Raw genomic sequence first — 22,553 nt, forward strand, 5'->3', positions numbered from 1 at the left:
GCCTTGCATGGTGTGTTGCAGGAGGTTGGCTCCCCAGCCGGAGAACGATGCGTCTGCTGTCATAACAATTTGAGGAACTGGCTCTAGGAATGGCCGGCCCTTGGAAGGTTTTTGGTGTTCCACCATTGCAGAGCGATGAGTTCGACCGTCTACCAACACTAGGTCAGTTAATTGACCTTGAGCCTGGTTCCATTGTCGTGCTAAGCATTCTTGAAGAGGACGCATCTGTAGTCTTGCATGAGGCACTATGAATATGCAATAGGCCATCATTCCTACGAGTTGCATGAACACTCGAGCTGGAAGAGAGTGCTGCTGTTGGAATTTGGTTAGAAGAGCTTGCATATTTGTTATCCTGGTAGGAGAGGGATAAGATAGGGCTGTTGAGGTGTTTATTGTAGCACCGAGGTATTGTTGTACGTGTGACGGTTGCAGGTGGGACTTGGTGTGGTTTACTATGAACCCCAAGTTGTGGAGTAATTGGATAGTGGTGTGAGTGTGTTGTACACACTGACTGTATGAGCTGGCTTTTATGAGCCAGTCGTCGAGATATGGGAAGACGTGAATGTGCTGTCTTCTTAAGTGTGCTGCTACTACTGCTAAGCACTTGGTAGACACTCTTGGTGCTGTTGTGACTCCAAATAGGAGTACCTTGAATTGGCAGTGCTGACTGTCCAGTACAATTCTGAGATACTTTTTGTGAGCTGTGTGAATGGGAATGTGAAAATAGGCATCCTTGAGATCTATTGTGGCAAAGAAGTTGTTTTGTAAAAGGAGAGGAAGGACCTGTTGGAGTGTGACTATATGGAAGTGGTCTGATTGTATGTACAGGTTTAGTGGTCTGAGGTATAGATTAGGCCTTAGAGAGCCGTCCTTTTTTGGGATAAGAAAGTACAGGGAGTAAACTCCCTTGTTTTTTTGATGCAGTGGAACTGGTTCTATTGAAATTTTTTTGTGGGAGGGATATTACCTCCTGCCTAAGTAGGAACAAATGATCTTGTGACATTGGATGCTGTTTGGGTGGAATGTATTGGGGAGGGGTGAGGGAGGGGGGGGGGGGAGAGAGATTAGTTTCGAGACAGTAACCTGCTTGTATTATGTGTCGCACCCACCTGTTTGATGTGATGTTGGTCCAATCAGGAATGAATTGTTGTAGTCTTCCCCCAACTGGAGTGGAATGTGGTGGGGGAAGTAGAGGGAAGTCATTGGGCAGGGGTGGAGGCGGAGCGGGAGTTGTTAGTTTTGCCTCTGACTTTATTGTTCTTTCCCCTGTAACCCCCTCTTTGGTAGCCCCTACTGTAGGTGGATTGGGTAGGGGCTTTGTAAGAAGTAGAGGGACTATCTGAGGCGTAGCCTCTAGTGGTGCTTGAATTTGAATTTGAATTTAAAATATTTATATAGCGCAACATACACCATGCGGTTTCTTGGCGCTGTGGAAACACATTTAGCAGCAGGAACGAAAACTGGAGGAAAAAGGAAATCAGTTTACATTAGGGAAAGCCTGAGTGAACAGAAGAGTCTTAAGGTCTTTTCGGAAGGTGGAATAATAGGATGAGCGACTAAAAAACGTATTGGAGCTTGCGACTGCAAGGCTCCCATAGATTTAGCTGTGTCTGTATCTTTTTTCATTTTTTCAAGGGGTACGTCCACATTAGGCCCAAATAAGTATTGCTCATCGAACGGTTGATTGAGTATGGCACTTTGTACTTCAGGTTTAAAACCTGAAATGCGTAGCCAGGCATGCCTACGCAAAAGGACATTGTTATTAATTGCCCTTGAAGCAGTATCTGCTGCATCTAGGGCACAACGAATAGAGGTATTGGTGATAGTTTTACCCTCTTGCATAAGTTCATTAGCCCTATTCTTGCATTTGTCAGGAAGGTGCTGCATTATGGATTCTACCTCGTCATAATGTGCTTTGTCGTACCTTGCTAATAATGCCCTAGTACTAGCAATACACCAAATGTTTTCTGCCTGTGATGCAGTTCGCTTGCCTGAGGCGTATAGGAGTTTAGACTCTTTATCTGGAGGGGGAGCCTCGCCTGATGTTTGGGAAGTGGCTCTTTTGCGTGCATTGGAGACTACAAGGGAGTCTAGTGGTGCACGCCGTTTAATGTAGGCTAGGTCTGAGGGGGAAGCCTTATACTTCTTCTCAATTTGGGGGTTGAGGATTCGAGCCCTAACTGGATCTTTGAAGACCTCTGGCGCATGCTTAATGACCCCTTTAAGCATAGGTAAAATTGAGGTGGGCCTTTGTGTTGTATCAAGGTAACCATAAAGAAGTCAACGGCTACTGGGTCAGTATGTAGGTCAGCTCCATGATATTGGGCAGCCCTATGGACAAGTTGGTTAAATCCCATAGTATCCTCTGGTGGGAAGGCCTGGAGGGGTATATGTCATCTTGAGGGATGTTAGGGACATCTGGGGTACTATAATCATCCCAAGGGTCAGGTGAGCCAGGAGGACTAGGATTATCTAGTGGCACATTAGCTGCACCATCCCCTGTGTCATCAGAGGTGTTATCCCAGTCATCATCATCTTCTTATGGAGTAGGAGATGGTGTGCAGGGGAGGAGGTGGCGGAGGAATAGGAGGAGGGGGAGAAGGTATTCTTAGAGGAGAAGTCGCAATGTCCTTCTTCTTAGGATGAGGAGCCGGTGCAGGCATCTCTAATGGTTGTTTTTTCGAACTAAGAGTCAATCGACCAGTTTTGGGATCTTTAACAAGAGTCTTTTGTGTAGCAACTGGATGGAATAGTTCCTCTGAGGGAGGTATATCCTTCGGTGCCGAGGTTTTTGGTTCCGTAGGCTTTTTCGGCACCGAACCGGTAGTATCTTTTGGTTTAGAAACATGTTATTTTGTAGTGTCTTTGTCAGGTGGGCCGTGTGGTTTTTTCAGCTCCGAAGCTTTCTTCGGTTCCGGTGGTTTTTTTCGGCTCCGAAGCATGGGAGTCGGGTGCTTTCGGTGGTAATTTCTTGCTCGGCTCCAGATGTGGTTTTGGTGCCGAGGAGCCGTTGCCAGTCTTTGGCGCAGAGTACTTAGATGTGGAAGCAGCTGGCGTAGATGTGGAAGATGGATTCTTTTTCGGTGCCGGTAGGTGTGTGCAAGCACCGAGGGCAGGCTGACTCGAGCCTGAGTCGCCTGAAGGCTTAGTAGGCTTCTTTGACGAGCTTGAAAGCGGGGCATGGGAAGCTGTCTCTCGGTGTGCACCCGGGCCCGAAGGCGAGGTTGTGACCGAAGCTTTTTTGGAGGATGTCGAGGAAAGGTCGGGGTCGACGTGTGAACTTACGACCCTCTGTGCCGGAGTGATGTCCTCGACGTCTGAGTTGTCGGCCTCGGAGTCCCTGTTGACGCCATGTTGTTGTTCTTTCTCTGGCACGTCGATGTCCTCTTGGAAAATGTCGTCCGGGATTGAAGATGACGAGCGAGCCATGGTTCTTAGAGCTTGTCGGTCCTGAATCGTCTTCTTGGAGAGGAGTGAGGTACAAGCGGAACAGTCCCTGGCCTCGTGCTCCGGTGAGAGGCAAAGGTTGCACACCTCATGTAGATCGGTGTGGGGAAACTTCGACTCACATTGAGGACACTTCTTAAATGGCGTCCTTTCCATGAGCCAAAGAGTAAGGACCAGGTAGGCCCAAAGGCCTTCCTCGACGATCGGAATCGAAGACTTTGAAGTGAGATTGAAATGCGATTGAAACAATACCACCGAACTGATTGAGGATTGCGCGCCGACGGAAAATCGGCTCCAAACCGGAGCCCAGGAAACACATTAGAGCCCGATGGCGGGAAAAAACAATCTGAAGATGGCGCCGATGCCCATGCACAATGTGATCCAAAGGAGGAGTCACCTATCTCGTGACTTCCAAAGTCAGGACAAAAACAAGTGCAAACATCCGGGCCCAACACTAGGTGGCGATCTATGCACAGTGTGCAATCTGCAGCTCATTTGCCTCGAACCTGTTGCTCTGGTAAGAGCAGTTGGGGAGAGGAGTTGGCCTAACAGCTAGGCGGGTCGACCTCAAATCTGGGCTACTGGGTTTGAATCTCGGCAATGAGTCTGAACTTCCTGGGATTCTGGGCAAATCACTCAATGTTCCTGTGCCTAACTAAAATTAATGTGTGTCCTCATGTAACGTAATTGGTGCTATGTAAGCGCTCTGATACCCGATTAGGGTCAAGGTTGCGCTATACAAAATTCTGCAAAAAAAAAAAAAAAAGGAGCACAAAAACTAGTACTCACCCCATCCCTAAAAAATATGGAGCACTGTGGGAGCGAGAGTTGCCTCTTACCTTCAAGATGGATTGAGAACATGACTCAATTCTGCTGTATTGCCCCCAGGGCCCATCGCACCGTGGAGGGACGCTGGAGCTGACAACACAGAGTGCTCCCTTTGTAGGACTGTAAAACCACAATAGCCCACAAAGAGAGAATGTTGATTGGCTGTCCAGCTTCCAACGTCCCATCAATGGGGTTAGTGACAGTTAGTGTATCATGGAGAAAAGTAACCAAAATATTTACTTACCTCATTTTCTGGTGGGCCCATTACCGCATCTATAAACAACAGAATAAAAAATACTTTACTGAATGAAGACATCAACAATTTATCAATATATATATATATCTAAAGATTTGCTACCACAAGATTTTACATGCATCAGGTTCCAACTTCCAGCTGTTGCATTTTGCACAAGATTTCACTTGGACTACCTATCATTGATAACTAGAAAAGGGATATATAATCAAACAAATAATAATTCCTCAACCGTCATTTGTTCCAACCTTCCTTCCACCTTTCAACTACATTCATGTTCCAATGGGTTATAATCCTGGTTTGAGAAGGACATTGCAGTCAGCAGTCCTTCTTTAATGACAAGGTGATGTATGGAATGCTTGAATTAATCTCAGCCACTGGCAATTGCTCAGGGCTACATCCCAATCCCTCTTTTTTAGCCCACCATGCCACCTCAGTTTGGAGTCATATGTAAATCAGCCTTGATTAGGAATATAGCTGGGATTCATTCAAGCTGTATGTAAACTAGTCTTCATCCTGCTCCAAAGGGAACAGTCGAGCTCCAGCTGCTAAGGCAGGTCCTCCCTTAACCGGAATACAAGCAACCTAAGACCTGTTTCACCCACACAATGGACTCTTCAGCCAGGTCTAGCTTGATTCCAGTGGCACAGTGATGACAGGACCCATGTCTGGCCCTACCAGTCACACTCAGGGCATCAACTGCAACAACAACTAGGTGATGGATAAAATGCTTGAATTAATCTCAGCCACTGGAAATCACTCGGGCCGCAACCCAATCCATCATTTTTCACCCAGCATGCCACCTCAGTTTGAACTCATCAGCCTTGATTTACATATGGGTGGGATTCATTCAAGCGGTCCATCCATCACTGTGTTGTATACTTAGTGATCCTTCTTTATCCTTTTGTGGCAGAGCATGTTATGGACCATTATCACACCAATTAAAAGGACAGAAGAATTCATTCACAGTGCAAGGCACAATCAGCTAGGCTGGCTTTCCTCTTAGGCGGATTCCTCCATACAGGTCCAATCACAAGTTAGCAATGACGCAGTCTCTGACAAGGGCATAATTGACTGTATATTTCAAACGTACATGATTTTAGAAGTCTATCATCTTATTTGGAGTTCCTTCAAGAGACCATTTTCTGATATCACCGTTTTTAATAAGTTCGCATATTTGGGTCATAATCTCAATATTCCGGAGTGTATTAAGGAACGGTTTATGAATACCTGGGCAAAAGTCAATCTCTAGACATTATGTAAAGAATTCAATGGTTCCGTCCTCTGTTCATTTGGTAATTTACAGCAAAGGGCCCCTCTTTCCGGCAACAGCCTTTTTCAGATACTTGCAAAAGCTCTATTTTCTTTTTAGTCTTAAAGACGCTGATTTTAGTTGTGTGTACAGTCCCTGTTTGGATCTTATTAGGAACGCTCCACTCAAGAGAAATATAGGGCTGGTCTATACACTAGTTTATCCTTCATCTCATCACCAGAGGGATGACGTGTTTCAGGAGAGGGCTCATTAGTGGAGTATTCGGCTCAACAGAGAAGTTACTTTAGCAATATGTTGTTCCACTCAGCTTTGAATGTTTCTCGTATTAAGGTTCACCATTTCAAATGAATTAATGACTGGTATTATACTCCTCATCGTCTTTATACTATGAAGCTCCAGCCAGATAACCACTGCTTTCGCCGTGGATGTACTGGGGCGGATGCTGTTCATGTTTTTGCATCTTGCACAGCATTAGATCTCTTTTGGGAATTTTTATTTGGCAAATTAGGGGTTATCTCTCCTTTGAGGATCATTGTTGATCCAAAACTGATCATGCTAGGACATTCACCAGCTATTCCAATCCGTGTATCTGGGTTAAATTATTTTGCTATTACTTTAGCTAGACTGGTTATGGCAAGATTTTGGCTGTCTAGCGGGGATCCTTGAATATAAGCCAGTTGGAAATGGTGCTAATTAAGAATGACCCTTTGAGGAAACAATTAGGCCGGATATGGGATCCAGTTCAGGGCTGCTCCTCAAGACCTGTCTGCCCAGTCCATAATGTATTAGTATTTCTACTTTGCTTTTTTCCACCATAGTATTTATGACTTATCTTCCCTTTTTTTCTTGGCTTGCTAACCTTACCAAACATGTAATTTCAGATTTGGAATTTTGGTTATTATTTTGTTTGCCCCCTTCTTCCTCCCTCTTTTATTCTTTTTGTATTTTGCGCATCTCAATAATGCATTAAAAAAAATTGATAACCCCCATTGCAGCTTCACAACAACATGCTTTTTATTAGACTCACAAATGTTAATGTCCCCTCACCATTTGGGGTTTTAGGACTACTGATATAGAGTCAGGATAGGCTAATACTTTTGCCTTATCTAGAGCGGTTACCTTAGTACCATTCTTTTCTGCACCACAGTTTAGTGACAGAAGATTCTCTTCTGGCTGGTGGTGCTGAAACCTGGAGGCAAAGATTTGAGTACTTTGTGTTTTCTGCTGTTGCGAACAGATCGATTGATGGACTTACCCAAGCCCAGAAGATCTTCTCCAGTGTCTCCTGTTTCAGTTCCTATGTCTGGTTAGTCTGCCCGCCTCTGTGTTGCCTTTCCCTGATAGGTGGACAGTTTGCAGGTTGATCCTCTTTCTTATTGCCCATTGCCATATTTCTTGGGCTAGTTTGATCATGATGAATGATTTTGAGCGCTCCTGTTAGTTCAGGTAAAACATGGCTGTAGTGTTGTCTGTTTGTAGTAGTACGGTGCTTCCTGTAATGTGTGCATGGAATGCTTCCTGAGCTAGGAACACCTTCTTTATTTCCAGAAACTTTATGTGTTTCAGTGCATCTGTGTTTCTCCATTGTCCCCATACCTTCAGGTGCCTATATGAGCTCTCAATCCCTCGCGGGATGCATCTGTTGTGAGGGTCACAGTTGGAGTTGATGACTTGAACGGCCTCGCTAAAGTCACATTCTTTGACGTCCACCATTGTTTTTGCATGATGCCATCTTGCGAATTAGTTTCATGACTGTCCTCCCTGGCAGTGACTGTCTTTTCTGGTATAAGCAAACTCTGCCATCGCCTTTACCCTCTTCTGGACAGGGTATGCCTGTGCTGTCTGAGTTCATATTTGCCCCCAGGTATAACTTTTCCTGTTACGGTTGTGGTGAGGATTTCTTGTGGTTTATAGAGATACCGAAGCGATCTAGAGTTCTTATCACTGTTTGGATGGCCCTTTGGCATTTTTGTTTTGCCTTTACTAGCCAGTCGTCTAGGTAAAGATGTATTTCCTTCTGCCTTAGAATGGCTGTGACTGCTGCAAGGTATTTTGTAAAGACTCTTGCTGTTGACTTTATACTGCATGGTAGGACTCTGAATTGGTGGTGTACTTTCTCTAGCACAAACCGTAGATACCTTTTGTGTGCCTGATTCATGGGTATGTGCAGGTAGGCGTCCTGGCGATCTAATGTAGCCATATAGGCCCCCTTTTGTAGGAGTGGGACTACTCCCTGTAGTTTTGCCATCCTGCAACGTTGTGTGCAGATGGATTTGTTCTTAGGGTAAGGTCTTGTTTCGGCACCATGAAGTAAGGTGAGGAGTTCCCCTCCCTTTGTTCCTTTATTGGTACCCTTTCTATTGCATTCTTTTGTAAGAGTTCTTTGACCTCTTTCTTGAGTTGTATGATCTAATTTCCTTGATATCTTTTTAGTTCTGAGGAAATTGGTGCTGATTCTGTGAAGAGTTTTATGCCTCATCCGTGACGTGCCACGTTCACAATCCAACTGTCTGTGAAGATTCCTTCCTACTCCTGTGGGTAATCCCCTATCCTGCCTCTCAATGGCACTTAGTGGGATCCTGCTTCGTTTGTCATGTCACTTACTTGTGGCTCCTCCCCTTCGTGGAGTAGGCTCGCATCCTCTTGAATGAAGGGGCTGCCTCACTGGGTGCTGCCACTGTTGATACATGGCTTGGGTTAAATGGCTTGCGTCTGTTGCTACCCCGATGTGAAAGGCGCTCTGCAGGTGGGCCTTCAGGTTGTGCTTCCTCCCCTTTGGCATGAGCCTCAGGGCTCCTATCGCCTTAGCTGTTTCATAGTCCTTTTTTTAATTATTGTAAGGACTCATCGATTGCCTGGCTGAACAGTGCATCCCCTGTAAAGTGCAGGTTGATAGAGGCTTATACCTCCTGCGTGAACCCGGATAGTCTCAGCCAGGCATGCCTCCTCAGCTTTGTGCCCATGAACATCTGCCTGCTGGCCGTGTCCGCAGCATCTAAGGATGACTTCAAGCATGTGTTGGCAAGGTTTCTGCTTTTCTGTATGATTGCTGTGGCTTTCTTTCTGTCTTCCTCAGGCAGCTTTTGCATGAGGGACTCTGTTTTGTCCCACTACTGCTGACCATATCTGTTCAGCAACGCGTTTGAATTGGCAATTTTCCACGTTGCAGCCTCCCTCTCCATCTTCCTTTCCACCATGTCGAGTCTCTTGTTCTCCTTTTCAGGTGGGGGCTCTTTAGAGGTGTGTGCTTTGCTTTATTTTCTTGCGATAGCAACAATGATAGAGTCTGCTGGGGCGTTTCCCTGTATGTATTTAGGCTGTGGCCAGTTCCCGAAAGGATGAGGCCGGTTCCCGAAAGGCTTCTTTGCCTTGAGCTCATATGCTGGGCACCATTGGAAGGTTTAAGTTACCCTTGTTGACAGGCATTAATGGTTCGGCTAGAAAACAGGAGTCTCACCCATCTTCTCACCCTGTTGTACTCCATAAGTCTCTGTAGCCCTTCTGACCAGGCTGTTATGCATTGTGAGGTCGTCAGGTGGGGATGTCTTTGAAGGGTAGTTGTCTACCTCTTCTTTGGAGGATTCTGTTTTGAGGTCGATCCATGACTCCTTGTTGAACCCTCCTGCTCTGGGCCTTCCAGTGGTCGCATTACCTTATGTGTCTTCTTTTCGACATCCCTCGAGGATTTCTTTTCTGCCCGATTCTTTTTGTTTGACATTCGACCCTCCATTAAATGTCTCTGCTTACTCAGCCTTGTTGTTATCGCTGAACAGTCCTAGATCTTTAAATGACATCTCTGGCTTGTGGGTGCTGGACATGGTGGTTTAATGTTCCAGTCTTTGTCTTCGACGAACCCTCAAGGTCTTTGGTACAAATGCGGCGCAGGTCTTGCACTCTTAGTCCTGGTGGTCCTTTAGTAGACAGAGGTTGCAGAGCTCATAGGGGTCTCGCTGCACAAATTTGTGGTGGCTGTTTGGCCAGAATATAAACAGGTTTTCTCCAATGTCCCCTACTGTGCCTCATTCTCTGACCACGTGGCTGGTTCTGGCAGGGTCCCCGTCTCTTGTTGGCTTCTCTTTTCGTGGTCTTCGGCGAATTAATGTTCTTCTGTCAAATTTTCAAGCTTTCTTCAAAAACTTCAGAGCGCCTCCGTTGCTTCCGGACCCATCAGCAGAAAAAAAGAATCTGAAGATGGCAACTTCGCACAGGAATATCCAGGGTGCAGGCTGATGTCATTCATGGGATGGGCATACCATCAAATGGTGGCCGACAACACACATGAAAAAAGAAAAAAAAAAGAAAAGACAATTCTGGGTCCAACCACTAGATGGCAGAATAATGCACAGCATGTGAATCGAGAAAATAAATCATGCTGCAAAACTTTATCTTACTTTCCATGGATGCATGGATAATGTTACTTACCTAGTAAGCATCTGTTCTTGGCATGCAGTACTGTAGATTCACAGGCTTAGCATACTCCTCCATCTAGTGTCAAGTCCGGATGTTTGCAAGTATTTTTCTTTTAAGAAGTCTTTCTGGTCAAGAGGTAAGGTGACTCTTCTTTTCGGTGATAGTGCGCATGGGGATTGACTCCATTGTTAGATTATTTTGCAGTAAGAGGGTGAGAATGGAGTAAATGAGTGTAGTAAAGTGTTTTGCATGCGTATATAGGTAAATAAAGAGAACTGCAACAACTACAGGTGACCAGGGAGGTGGGAGGGCGCAAGTGAATCTACAGCTCTACATGCCAAGAACAGATGCTTACAGGGTAAGTAACGTTACCCGTTCGAGGCATGTGTGCTGTAGATGCACATGCTTTGCATAGACTATATTGCAGTATTCTCCCAAAGTGGTGGCTGACCAGTAGATGTTGCAGTTGTCTGGAATAGTGTTTTAGCGCTGCCTGCCCTAAATTGGCCTGTTGGGCTGCTAGTACATCCACACAATAGTGTTTGGTAAAGGTGTGTGGTGTAGACCATGTTGCTGCTTTACAAATGTCAGCTATAGGAATGTTACTTATAAAGGCCTTAGATGCATCTATTTTGTGGGTTGAATGCGCTCTGGGGGTACAGATAAAGTTCTTTTGGCTTTTGCGTAGCAAGTTTGATTGCACTTAACAATCCATCTTGAAATGCTAGATTTAGAAATAGGATTGACTTTGGGAGGTGGTGTAAAACAAACAAAGAGTTGCTTTGTTTTACAGAAGTGTTTTGTTCTTTCAATATAATATAATAAAGCTCTTTTGATGTCAAGAGTGTGAAGAGCTAGTTCTGCTACTGAATCAGGAGGAAAGAACACAGGTAACTCAGCTGATTTGTTAATAAGAAAAGCAGAACCCATTTTGGGAAGGAATTTGGGCTTGGTGCAAAGAACTACTTTATCTTTATGAAGCTGAAAAAAGGGTTATTCTAAAGTTAATACCTGTAGCTCACCAACTCTTCTTAATGAAGTAATTGCAATGAGGAATGCAATCTTCCAAGATAGAAACCATAAAGGACACTTGGGTAGCAGTTAAAATGGTGGACCCACATGTCTCGTAAATACCACATTTAGCCACATTGGTGCTGGTGGAATTATTGGTGGTATAACTTTTTTTAAGCCTTCCATAAAAGCTTTGATGACAGGAACTTTGAACAAAGACAAATGCTGTCTGTTTTGCAAATGCGCAGTTACTGCTGGACGGTGCAACCGAATAGATGTGTAAGCTAGCCCAGATTCCTGCAGGTTCGAAGGTAAAAGACAATGTTGTGAACAGAAGTGTCTAGAGGTAGAATTTTGTTGTTATTGCAGTAAACTATTAATTGTTTCCATTTTGCTGCATAACAATATCTGGTAATAGATCTTTCAGAATAGTTATGCAGTCTGGTGGTAAATTTAAATACTCAAACTCTATGACGTCAGGAGACAAATCGCTAAGATAAGCTCCTTGGGATCTGGATGCTTGATTTCTCCATGGTTCTGAGTGAGGAGAATGGAAGTGAGATGTAGCCTCTGATGTAGAACAACTGAGAGTCCTAAAAAGGGTAGTGTACCACGCTGGACGGGCCCATGTGGGAGCTAGCAAAATCAGTGTAAGTGATGTTTGCATGTGTTTACGAACCATAAACGGAAGGAGTGGGAGAGGCAGAAAAGCGTAGGCAAATATCCCTGACCAATTCATCCACAGGGAATTGCCTTTGGAGAGAGGGTGTGGGTACCTAGAGGCAAAGCTTGGGCATTGTGTGTTGTTTACTGTGGCAAACAGATCTACTTGTGGGTAACCCCATTGTTGGTTGTTGTATGGAAGGAGAACCGGGGAATGAAGTTCCCACTCGTGTATTTGCTGTCTACTTCTGCTGCAGAGGTCGGCAATTTGATTGTTCACTCCCGGGAATTGTTTTGCCAGAAGATGAATCTTGTGATGGATTGCCCATTTCCAAATTGTCTGAGACAGGGGTGACAGTTGGAGAGAGTGTACCCCCTCCTTGTTTTTGTACATAGTACATTGATGTCATGTTGTCTGTCCGGACTAGGACAACTTTGCATGTGAGATGAGACTGAAAAGCTTTCAGCGCTATAAACACTGCTAGAAGTTCTAGATAGTTGATGTGGAGACATCTGTGTTTGTCGTCCCAGAGACTTTGGATTGTGTAATGATGGAGATGTGCACCCCGAACTGGTGAGAGATGAGTCTGCTGTTAGCACGACTCGTGGAACAGGGTCGATGAAAGGCCGCCCTTGTGATAAATTGTTTGGGTTCCACCACTGCAGAGAGCGATGGGTGCAGCTGTCTACCAACACTAGATATGTTAATTGACCCTGTGAGTGATTCCACTGACGTGCTAAGCATTTTTGTAATGGACGCAAGTGTAGTCTTGCACGAGGCACTATTGAAATGCATGAAGCCATCATTCCCAGTAGGCGCATGAAAGTCCTGGCTGGGAATGTTTGATTGGTTTGGAACTCCAGCAATATAGTTTGGATATTGGAAATTCTGGCTGCATTGGGAGAGGCTAGAGCTGTGTGAGTGTTGAGAGTGACTCCTAGATAAGATTGTATCTGCAAAGGATGTGGGTGAGACTTTTGAATGTTAACCGTGAAACAAAGTCGGTGAAGTAGGTGTAACGTGGTCTGAGCGTTTGAAGACACTTTTGGTGTGTTCTGGCCTGGATGAGCCAATCGTCTAGGTAGGAGAATACATTAATTTTTTGTCTTCTGAGATGAGCTGCTACCACTGTTTGGCATTTTGTAAGTACCCTGGGAGCAGTAGTTACTCTGAATGGAAGTACTTTGAACTGATAGCGTTTGACCGCTATCACAAATATGAGATATTTGCGAGGAGCTGGATGAATGGGAGTCTAGTGTGGACAAAAAAATTGCCTTGCTCTGGAGAGGAAGTACCTGTTGAAGTGTTACCATATGACAGTATGTGGTGGTTTAATTCTCTGAGATCCGAAATTGGTCTTAAGGAACCATCCTTTTTGGGAATTAGAAAATAAAGAAAGTAAAACCCTGAACCTTGGTACTGAAATAAAACTGGTTCTATGGCTCTCTTTTGTAAGAGAGATTGCACCTCTTATTTGAGTAACTGCAAATGGTCTGATGACAATTTGTGAACGCTAGGTGGAATGTTTGGTGGATTGGAGATGAGCTAAAGGCAATACCCATGTTGGATAAGATCTAGCACCCATTTATCGGTTGTTATAGATTGCCAAATGGTGAGAAACTGTTGAAGCCTTCCTCTGTTAGGTGTTAAGTGATCGGGGGGAAGTGTGGGTAAGTCACTGTTTATTGGGGAAAGGGGTGTTAAGTGGTGTGGCCCCTTTACCCCAACCTTTAGAATTGTTTCCTCTATATCCTTCTCTGTAGAAACCTCTACAGGAAAACTATTATTTGTTGCCCTTGTAAGAGGAAGCATTTGGGTCTGGGGATGTTGTTTTGGACCCTGCTCTGTAAAATTAGCAGCAAAAGGAGTCTCTATTAGATGGGGACTGGAGCGCTCCTATGGATTTCACCGCTTCAGTGTCCTTTTTCAACTTTTCTAAGGACTGGTCAACTACAGGACCAAACAGGTGTTCTTCGTCAAAGAGGGTGTTCAAAATGGACTGTGGAACCGCAGGGTTAAACCCGGAGATCCTAATCCATGCATGCCTTCTAAGGAGAATGCTGGTATTTATTTCTATAGCTGCAGTGTCTGCTGCGTCTACAGCACATCTTATTGAGGAGTTAGAGATGAGTTTCCCCTCTTCAACTAACTGCTGTGCCTTAGGTTTGTATTCTTCTGGGAAATATTGGGCCAGTTGTTTCATCTCATCCCAGTGTGCCCTGTCGTACCTAGCTATTAGGCCCTGTGTGCTTGCAATGCCCCAGTGATTAGCGGCTTGAATAGTTTCTCGTTTCCCAGAGGCTTCTATAAGTTAGGATTCTTTGACTGGGGGGAGGCATCCCCAGAGGTTTGAGAGTTAGCTCTTTTGTGGGCGTTGGACACTACTACGGAGTCAAGAGGTAATTGTCACTAAATAAAAACAGGACCTGATGGGGAGGGTTCATATTTTTATCTACCCATGAAGTTAAAATACGTGCTCTGACAGGGTCTTTAAAGAGATCATCTGCACGTCTCATCATGCCTTTAAGCTTAGGGAGTGTTTGACTTGACCTATGTGTGGACTCAAGTGTTCCAAAAAGAAAATCCTGTTCTAATGTTTCTTTATGTAAAGGTACCTCGTGATACTCTGCTAATCTGGAAATGAGCTGTTGTTAAGCCAAATTATCATCTGGTGGTGATGGTTTTGCAGGATAAAGGTCTGGCTCATTGTCTACTAGAGGGTCAATGGTGTTATCATTCCATGGCAAAAAACACAGTTGATAGACAGAATGTAGACCAATGTCATACATTCACCCCAGTACAAGGATCTGGGCCTAAATCCATCTTTTTTTTTTGCACTCCACACCACCCTGGGTTAGACACTGCCTATATGCAAATCAGCTCTGACCCTGTGCCTCATGGGAACAGTCCAGTCCGAACTACCAAGCCATGTCTTTCTCAGACCGGAATCAAGCATCCATGGGTCTGAGAGCAAATGAGTATTATCAACACCCTGATCTGCATATGAATCTGTTTATGGAGATCCCTGAGGTGTTGTGTAATTGATCTTCAATTAATTGTGGAGAAGATGGTGGAGGTGGAGAGGGTTGTGGGGTAGAATAAACCGGGCTAGTAGCCATGTCCTCCTTCATTTTGGGAATCTCATCAGTAGTCTCCTCTGGAGGAATCTTGTGGTTTGATGGATTTTAGCCAAAATATGACCAGCATCAGGATAATTATACATTTTCTGTTGTTTGGGATCCAATTTGGCCTTTAGAACGTCTAAAATTGGTTCTGGACGCTCCAGAACACGGTCTTTGGATTTCGGGTCTGAAATCAAACTTGTCTTTAGAATGTTTGTTCGATTTCTTCATGGTCAGATTCTTCTGCGAAGATATCTGGAGTGTGTTGGATGCTTTGGCGCTGCATATCTCGTCGAGCCAGACGATCATGTAGAGTCTTTTTTGGACCAAACTGACTTACAAGCGTTGCAGTCTTCCTCTTTGTGCTCCAGAGAGAGGCACAAGTTACAAACTTGATGTAAGTCGGAGCCAGGGTACTTGGCGTGGCACCTAGGAATGAATTGGAATTGAGTCCATTCCATCGGAAGAAGGCTGGACTAAAGCGGTAAGGCCTGACGACCGCCCACAAGGTTTTCAATCGAAAATGGAGAGTTTGTCGAGTGATCCAATATGTGGAGAACACGCGAACTCATACGGAAACAATACAGTTATATTATTATTATTATTCTGAGTTTTGTATAGCGCCTGGTTACCAATAGGCATCCCCGCGCTTATCAGAACCTAACCCAGCTACAAGAATGCAAGGATTAAACAGAGAACAAAAAAGTTTTTAAAAGTTTACGAAACCTGAAGAGACTGGCTTCGGAGCGCAGTTGTAGGGGCAGTGAGTTCCACAAGGAGGCCACATTTATTGAAAACCTTCTGCCCCCAGTTCTTGCCTTTTTCACCCTGCCAACCTGAAGGAGATGTTGGTGGTCAGAGCGGAGGGAACGAGAGGCCTTATAGGGCTGGACCATCTCCTCAAGAATAGGTGGACCCACCCCGTGCAGGACTTTGTGGGCGATGCAGAGTGACTTGAATTTCACCCGGTCCTTCACAGGGAGCCAGTGCAGTGCCCTCAACGCCGGGCGGGCAGATTGCCGCCTAGAGAGACCCGTCAAAAGCCTGGCAGCCGCGTTCTGCACTTGCTGCAGTCTGTTCAGGGTAGATTTGGGTGCGCCCAGGAAAAGCGCATTGCTGAAATCCAGCCGCGAGATGATAAGTCCCTGGATGAGAAGCCTTCGAGTGGCCACTGGGAGCAAGGGCAGAATCTTCTGGGCTGAACGGAGCAGGCCAAAGCACACGCCAGCAGTCTTTTTGGCATGGGTTTTAAATGATAGGTCCTGCTCCAGCCATACCCCCAAGCTCTTGATCTCCTGCTTGGGGGGGGGCATCGGTCCCAAACAGTCTGGCCAGCTGCTGGGGGGCAAAGATGGAGAGGAGTTCCCCAGCAGCATCAGTTCCGTTTTGGAGCCATTTAACTTTAGGGCTGAGCTGCACATCCACGTGTAGATCTTTTCAAGACACGTGTGCAGCCGGTCGGGATGGTACGCCGACTGGGAGAGGCCTACCACCAGCTGGGTATCATCAGCGTAACTGATGATTTTGAAACCCAGCGGCCGTACCACATTCTCCAGGGGGGCCATGTAAACGTTGAATAGGGTAGGGCTCAATGAAGAGCCCTGTGGCACACCACACTGGAGAGGGGTAGAAGATGATTTTTCCTGGCCTTCCCACACCTCAAATGTACGACCTTCCAGGAAGGAGGCGAACCATTTGAGGGCCAAACCCGTGACCCCGACCCCTGACAGCCGTTGGAGAAGCACCTGATGGTCCACGGTGTCAAAAGCAGCGCTGAGGTCCAGGAGGATCACTGCCACTGATCCCCCCGAATCCAGCATGCTCCTCGCATTCTCCACGACCGCCAGCAGGGCGGTGTCGGTCCCCTGACCGGGCCGAAAACCCGTTTGGGAGTCGCCCAGGAGGGAGTTGGCTTTCAAGAAGTTGGAGAGGCGGCTATTCACCAGCTTCTCAGCCACCTTACTGATACCCGGCAGCAAAGAGATAGGCCGAAAGTTGAGAGTAGATTGAGTAGATAGAGTGGATAGCGCACTGAGGGGAACCCGAAGAACAGTTTTCGAACTGGAGCGCAGCAATACACGTCCAAACCTGATTGTGGAAATATCAATCTAACAATGGAGTCGATGCCCATGCGCACTATCACTGAAAGGAGGACTCACCTTACCTCTTGACCGGAAAGACTTCTTCGAAGAAAAACAACTTGCAAACATCCGGACCCAACACTAGATGGCAGGAGTATGGAAAGCATGTGTATCTACAGCACACATGCCTCGAACATGTACTTATCTTAAAAATCTGGCATTGATCTTGTCCTCCAGGACAGACTTTGGAGAACCCTGGTTTAACGCAAGTAGTACTTTCCTTTTGAAGTACGAATCAGTCTTGACATGTTAAGGGCACAGCAGCAATGGAATGTAACGAAACGTTACCCCAACAGTGATTCTGTCTAATCTATATATCTGAAAAATAATGTTTGCTAAAGTGTGCGAGGAAGACCAGTTTGCAGCAATATATAAACTATTACCCTCAGATGATATAGTTGCTGAATTATTTCTTGTTCAGTGTGATTTTTGTGTAACTGACAGTGGTCTATGAACTTTCTGTTTTCAAAACAGTATCCATCTTGAAATAACTTGCCATGGTCCAGGATAATGAAATGGATTTAGTCTTTCTCAAATTGTTTGTCTTATAATATCCTAACATCTTGCAGCATGTGAATTCTGAAATAATATATAAGCAAATTAACTGTCGGATTTATGTGTAAAGGGGACCTAACCATTGGTAAGAATCATAGATGTACATTTGCATGTACATTTGTTTATTAAACCTTTTTTGAACTCGCTTTCTTTGAAGAAGCACTGGTCGTAAGCAAAACTACTTTGCAAGAAAGTTAATTAATTCAACATTTAGGAAACGTTTCGAATTATCACGGCAAACTATTTAAATTCGATATTGGTTGGTGCTGGAACAACATTTGGCGGTATCACTGTCGTTCGTCTAGAAAAAAGGAGATAGAGAGCGATATAATACTTCTACAGCACACTATACATATGCAGGTCTCTAGGCGCTGACCATCTCAGAGATGTAATGCTAGAAAGAAAACACAACAGGGTGCTCAGGGGAAAGGCTTTGCAGCCTTTTAAATGTTCTTAACGGAATCCTCAACTCTATTCTGAGCTAGTGGGGATCCCAACAAGCCTGATCATATTGTCTAAGACTTGCTACTATTTTGAGACTTGAATCACAAGCTGGGGTAGTCTTGAGGCAACAGTTGCTCCAACAACTGTACTCCTACAAGCAGACTAGAACGATATAAGAAAGCACATACTATTGGCGGTCTTGCCGAACTGTGCTTTCACATTGAGAACGGAATTAACATTTAGCTTTTTTTTAACCTTGTCATACGTTGGTAGAATGACTTGATCAGGCGCAGGTGGAATTTGGATATTTAACTAACATCTCCTTAACTAAAATGCACCGGCTAGAATGGATTTCAGTTTTGACAATAAAATTGCTGTAGGTTAAATTGCATCAAGAGTTAACATCAGCAAGACAAACACTGAAGTTGGTTAAACAGCTGCTGTGATCCATCCAGGTTTAGCAGAATATATATGTGTCCTATGCATCGATTTGAAATTCTAACACTTGACATAGGTGGGGGATATTATATTCCTTCTTTTTCTGAAAATTGACAGTTATAACTACACTGGATGAAGGTGCTTCTTGACCTTCGGCAAGAACGAAAGAAAAGAGACTGAAAACATAGCACCACAAAAGAGGGGACAACACTGAATCAAATATGTTTAAGACATGCATCAAAGCCTGGGACCATCGCACTTTTAAATGTAGTGGCAATGGAGGCAGCTTCCCGCTCCGAAAAGAGCCAAAGACCTTTACAAGCTACTGGCTAAACCTCCCCCTTAAACCATGGGTGTTTAGTGCAAGTGCTTAACTGCCCCTCTCTCCCTGGCACTTTGTTGTTTGGGCACAGCTGCCCCACACAGGCCTGATGGAGTTTATGCCAGGCATAAGCCCGTCATTCCAGGAGCCCAGAGCCTTCTCTTAACAAATTGGCTGCTATTTCCAAGCCCTCTTTTTAGGGGGTCTTCAGCAAAGGGTCTCATTAGCAGCAATCAAAATCCCTCCGCAAAATCTTAACCCATCTTCTCTTTTGAAGGAAGATTTCCCAGAATTATCTGCATAGAAATTAATACAGTTAATCTCTCTGAAATAGTTACGCGAGCCACCCGCAGTCTGTCGTCTATTCAAGCCCAAGGAGATGACTTATCAATACAACAAGTACATGAGAAACATGTACCTAATACTGGCAACCCTGTGTCCTGTCAGTTTGTAGGTCTTTAGTCTGTGCAAAAAAAATACTTCTGCGTTTAGTCACAGCCCTGCACAGCACACAGATTTAATGCAAGGCAGCATTAGAATACGGCTGATACAAATTCTGTTCTCTGTAAAGGATGAAACATGCATACCACTTATTCCATAGAAATGCACACAAATCAAAAGTTATTTTCCCCGTTCACCTCCTTAAAATTGGGAACCAGACCCAGAAGAAACCAAAAAGAGAACCACACCAAAAAAATTGAACTGCATTTCTGGGTCACCCAAGGTGTTCTTTTGCTCTATTTTTTAAAAAAAACAACAATATTCAAGTAAAAGCCAAGTTGTGATGTAACTTTGCAATCATCCGGACTCAACACTAGGCGGCGATCTATGCACAGATATGAATTCAGCAGCCCACATGCCTCGAACATTAATCAACATCTTTAGCTCCTGATGTCACATGTATTACAACTTTGGAGTACCCACTTCCTATGCTTCCAAGTGCATTTGAAGTGTAGAAACGGTATTGTTTTAGTAGATAGCTAATGCCACGTGCATACAGTCTGCCAATTTCCTGCCTGATCTCTCGGCTATCCAGCTTTGCACCTACTTACGCTATACCACACCCACCCTAGTACAAAAAAATGAAATAGGCACTCAAACTTCTCAACGAAATTCATGCAGACACGTTTGTCCCCAAAAATATAATGAAGTGAGTGGCCTCTGAATGCTCAGTGATCTACTTACTTGGGTAAGGATTTCCAAAAACGAGTTCTGCATTCATTGATGGATTTACACGGTATTCCTCTTGACTGGTCAGTGAAGGTGACTGGGTTAAACTGGACAGGCGTCCTTGCTTCAGTCTCTGCGCAGAATGAAGAGAGTAGTTAATGTCTAACAACATATTGCTCCCCCATCTTAAACAATACTCTAAAATCCTGTAATTCATGTCAGATGAAATCTCCCTGCAGGCTGATATTGATAATCTATTTCTTCTGGTTCGTGCCTGCCTAACTTATCCCTCCAGGCTCATGGCTGATAACATATCCCTTTGCCCTTCAGATTATAACCTATTTGCATATATGTTTAAAATGCAGCTCTTCACACAACAGGAATCTTAGAAGTGGTAAATGTGCTACATTTGTTTTTTACCACCATACAAAATTGTGGCAATATTTTCCTTTCAGTTCATGGCTAACAATAACCCGTCTAAGTCGATATGGATATATTTCCCGTCTATCTATTCTATTGATACATTGATGGTAATCTCTCCATTTTGCTCCTGCTTCATGGTAGAGAGTATACACCTTGCAGTGCATGCGGATAGCATTTCTGTTTCAACTCATGCCTGATAACCTATCAGTCAGTCAAATTAACTTTATTCGATTTGATAAAATCATACAAAGTACATTAAAACAAAATTATTTACAATTAAAAAAGAATTAAACAGTTTCTTTGAGAACAAGTTAATTTGGCATAATGTATACGTTAAAATATTTAAAAACAAGTTATGTACACCAGTTTTGCAAGTTCATACTCCTTCTGGCTCTGGTTGCTGCTACAAGGAAATTGGCCATGGCGAAAGTAATACAAATATTTCCTAGTGATTTTAAATATAGCATGGCTGGTCTCACCTGGGAGAAGCCAGCTTCTCTTAAGACTGGTAGCAGGTATTTTTTTCTTTGTGCAGAGAAGAAATCACAAAACATAACAAAATGTAAAGTGTCCTGAACTGAAAAATTGTCACAAGTGCAAGGGGGTGCTAACTCAGGTTTCATCCAGGTGTTAAAATTGCCCAAATAAAAATGAATAAGGTTAAATCTAAATCTTGTCAACAAAAATCTATGAAAGGGATTTGTGACAAAACATAAATAAGGCTCAATTGCAAGTGACTGAAGTGACAAATAATGCATTCGAACAAACGGCTTTGATAATTCTAATTCTTCTCGCAAGAGGCATGCCCTAGACATATACTGTTTTTTTGTGGTGATCACATCCTGCTTTGTAATACCAGAGGGGGAAGTGAATAAGTCTGGGCGTCCCAGGTCATTAAAAGATTTGTACAAGTACGCCAGCCATGGTATCGTGTGACTATATTCCAAACTCATCACATACCTCATGATCATGTGATTTAACGTTAATTCGGGATTTAGCCAAGTCTTAAGCCAATATGTTAGTGGTGCCAGTCTCAGTTTATCCTGAATATGATCCAAGCCAAGTTCCGTGTGGATAGAAAAGACCGGGGAGGATTGGGGGAGGGACAGGACGGAACGTAAAAATCTGTTCTCAGCTACCTGGATTTTATCCAGGCGCACATAACCCCATAGAGAAGCGCCATACAAAGCCACGGGGAGGGATTTACTATTATAAACCTGGATGATGGCCTTCATAGGTCTGTGACCCAACCTTTTGGCGAAACCTAGGATGGCCATGGATGTTCTTGTGACCGCTAGGCTTTTGGCACGTATCTGTGGTCCCCAGGTACCCCTACTATTAAAAAGAACTCCCAGATAGGGGAACACAGGGACTCCCGAGACTACCTCTCCTTTGCAAAACCTATCCCTTCCAGTCCTTGCACAGAACCAACACATCTCGCTCCAGTTAAGGCTGTTAGTATGTCCATTCCAGTTCAGTGCTAACATCTCTCTTTTTTCAGTTGAAAGCAAATAATCTATCCTTTCAGGTCATGCCAGTAACCGATTCCTTCTTGTTCAATGCTATTACCATATAACCTCCATTTGAGAGCTGATAACCAAACCCTGCTCTTTGCCACGGGAGGTCTGCAGATGCTGCTATACTAATCCTACTTAGTGTCCTAAGAGGCCTGCAGACACTGATAATACTAGTTTCCCCCCAGTATCCTAGGAGATCTGCAGAGACTGATAATACTAGTTCTCCTCAGTATCCTAAGACATCTGCAGACACTGATAATACTAGTTCTCCTCAGTATCCTAAGGGGTCTGCAGCCACTGATAATACTTGTTCTACTCAGTATCCTAAGAGGTATTCAGAAACTAATGCACAACATTTTTTTTTAAATGGCCACTAATGTCTACTGACTGATGAGCAACAATCCTGCCTATAGAGCTCGTTCCCCGGGTACAAAGGTAAGTACACCTTATCGCAGTATGGTACTGGGACTAGTAAAAGAGCACTTATAAACACACCAGCTCTCCTGAGAACATGCTCAGGACAATCCAGCGGCAT

General features: G+C 44.3%; 1 protein-coding gene across 4 annotated transcripts in view; it reads right to left on the reverse strand.

Annotated features, from left to right (window-relative positions):
- Positions 1–22,553, reverse strand: part of CALCOCO2 (calcium binding and coiled-coil domain 2) — a 428,938-nt gene that overhangs the window by 38,283 nt on the left and 368,102 nt on the right. For all 4 annotated transcript variants that reach the window (XM_086924246.1, XM_086924247.1, XM_086924245.1 and 1 more), the window contains exons 12-13: positions 20,094–20,211; positions 4,520–4,548 (exon numbers count right to left, since the gene is read on the reverse strand). In XM_086924246.1, coding sequence (XP_086780372.1) covers positions 4,520–4,548; positions 20,094–20,211 — 147 coding nt within the window. The remainder of the gene's footprint in view (positions 1–4,519; positions 4,549–20,093; positions 20,212–22,553) is intronic.

Source organism: Lissotriton vulgaris, chromosome 5 (assembly GCF_964263255.1).
Source record: "Lissotriton vulgaris chromosome 5, aLisVul1.2, whole genome shotgun sequence".
In the NCBI taxonomy this organism is placed as follows: domain Eukaryota; kingdom Metazoa; phylum Chordata; class Amphibia; order Caudata; family Salamandridae; genus Lissotriton; species Lissotriton vulgaris.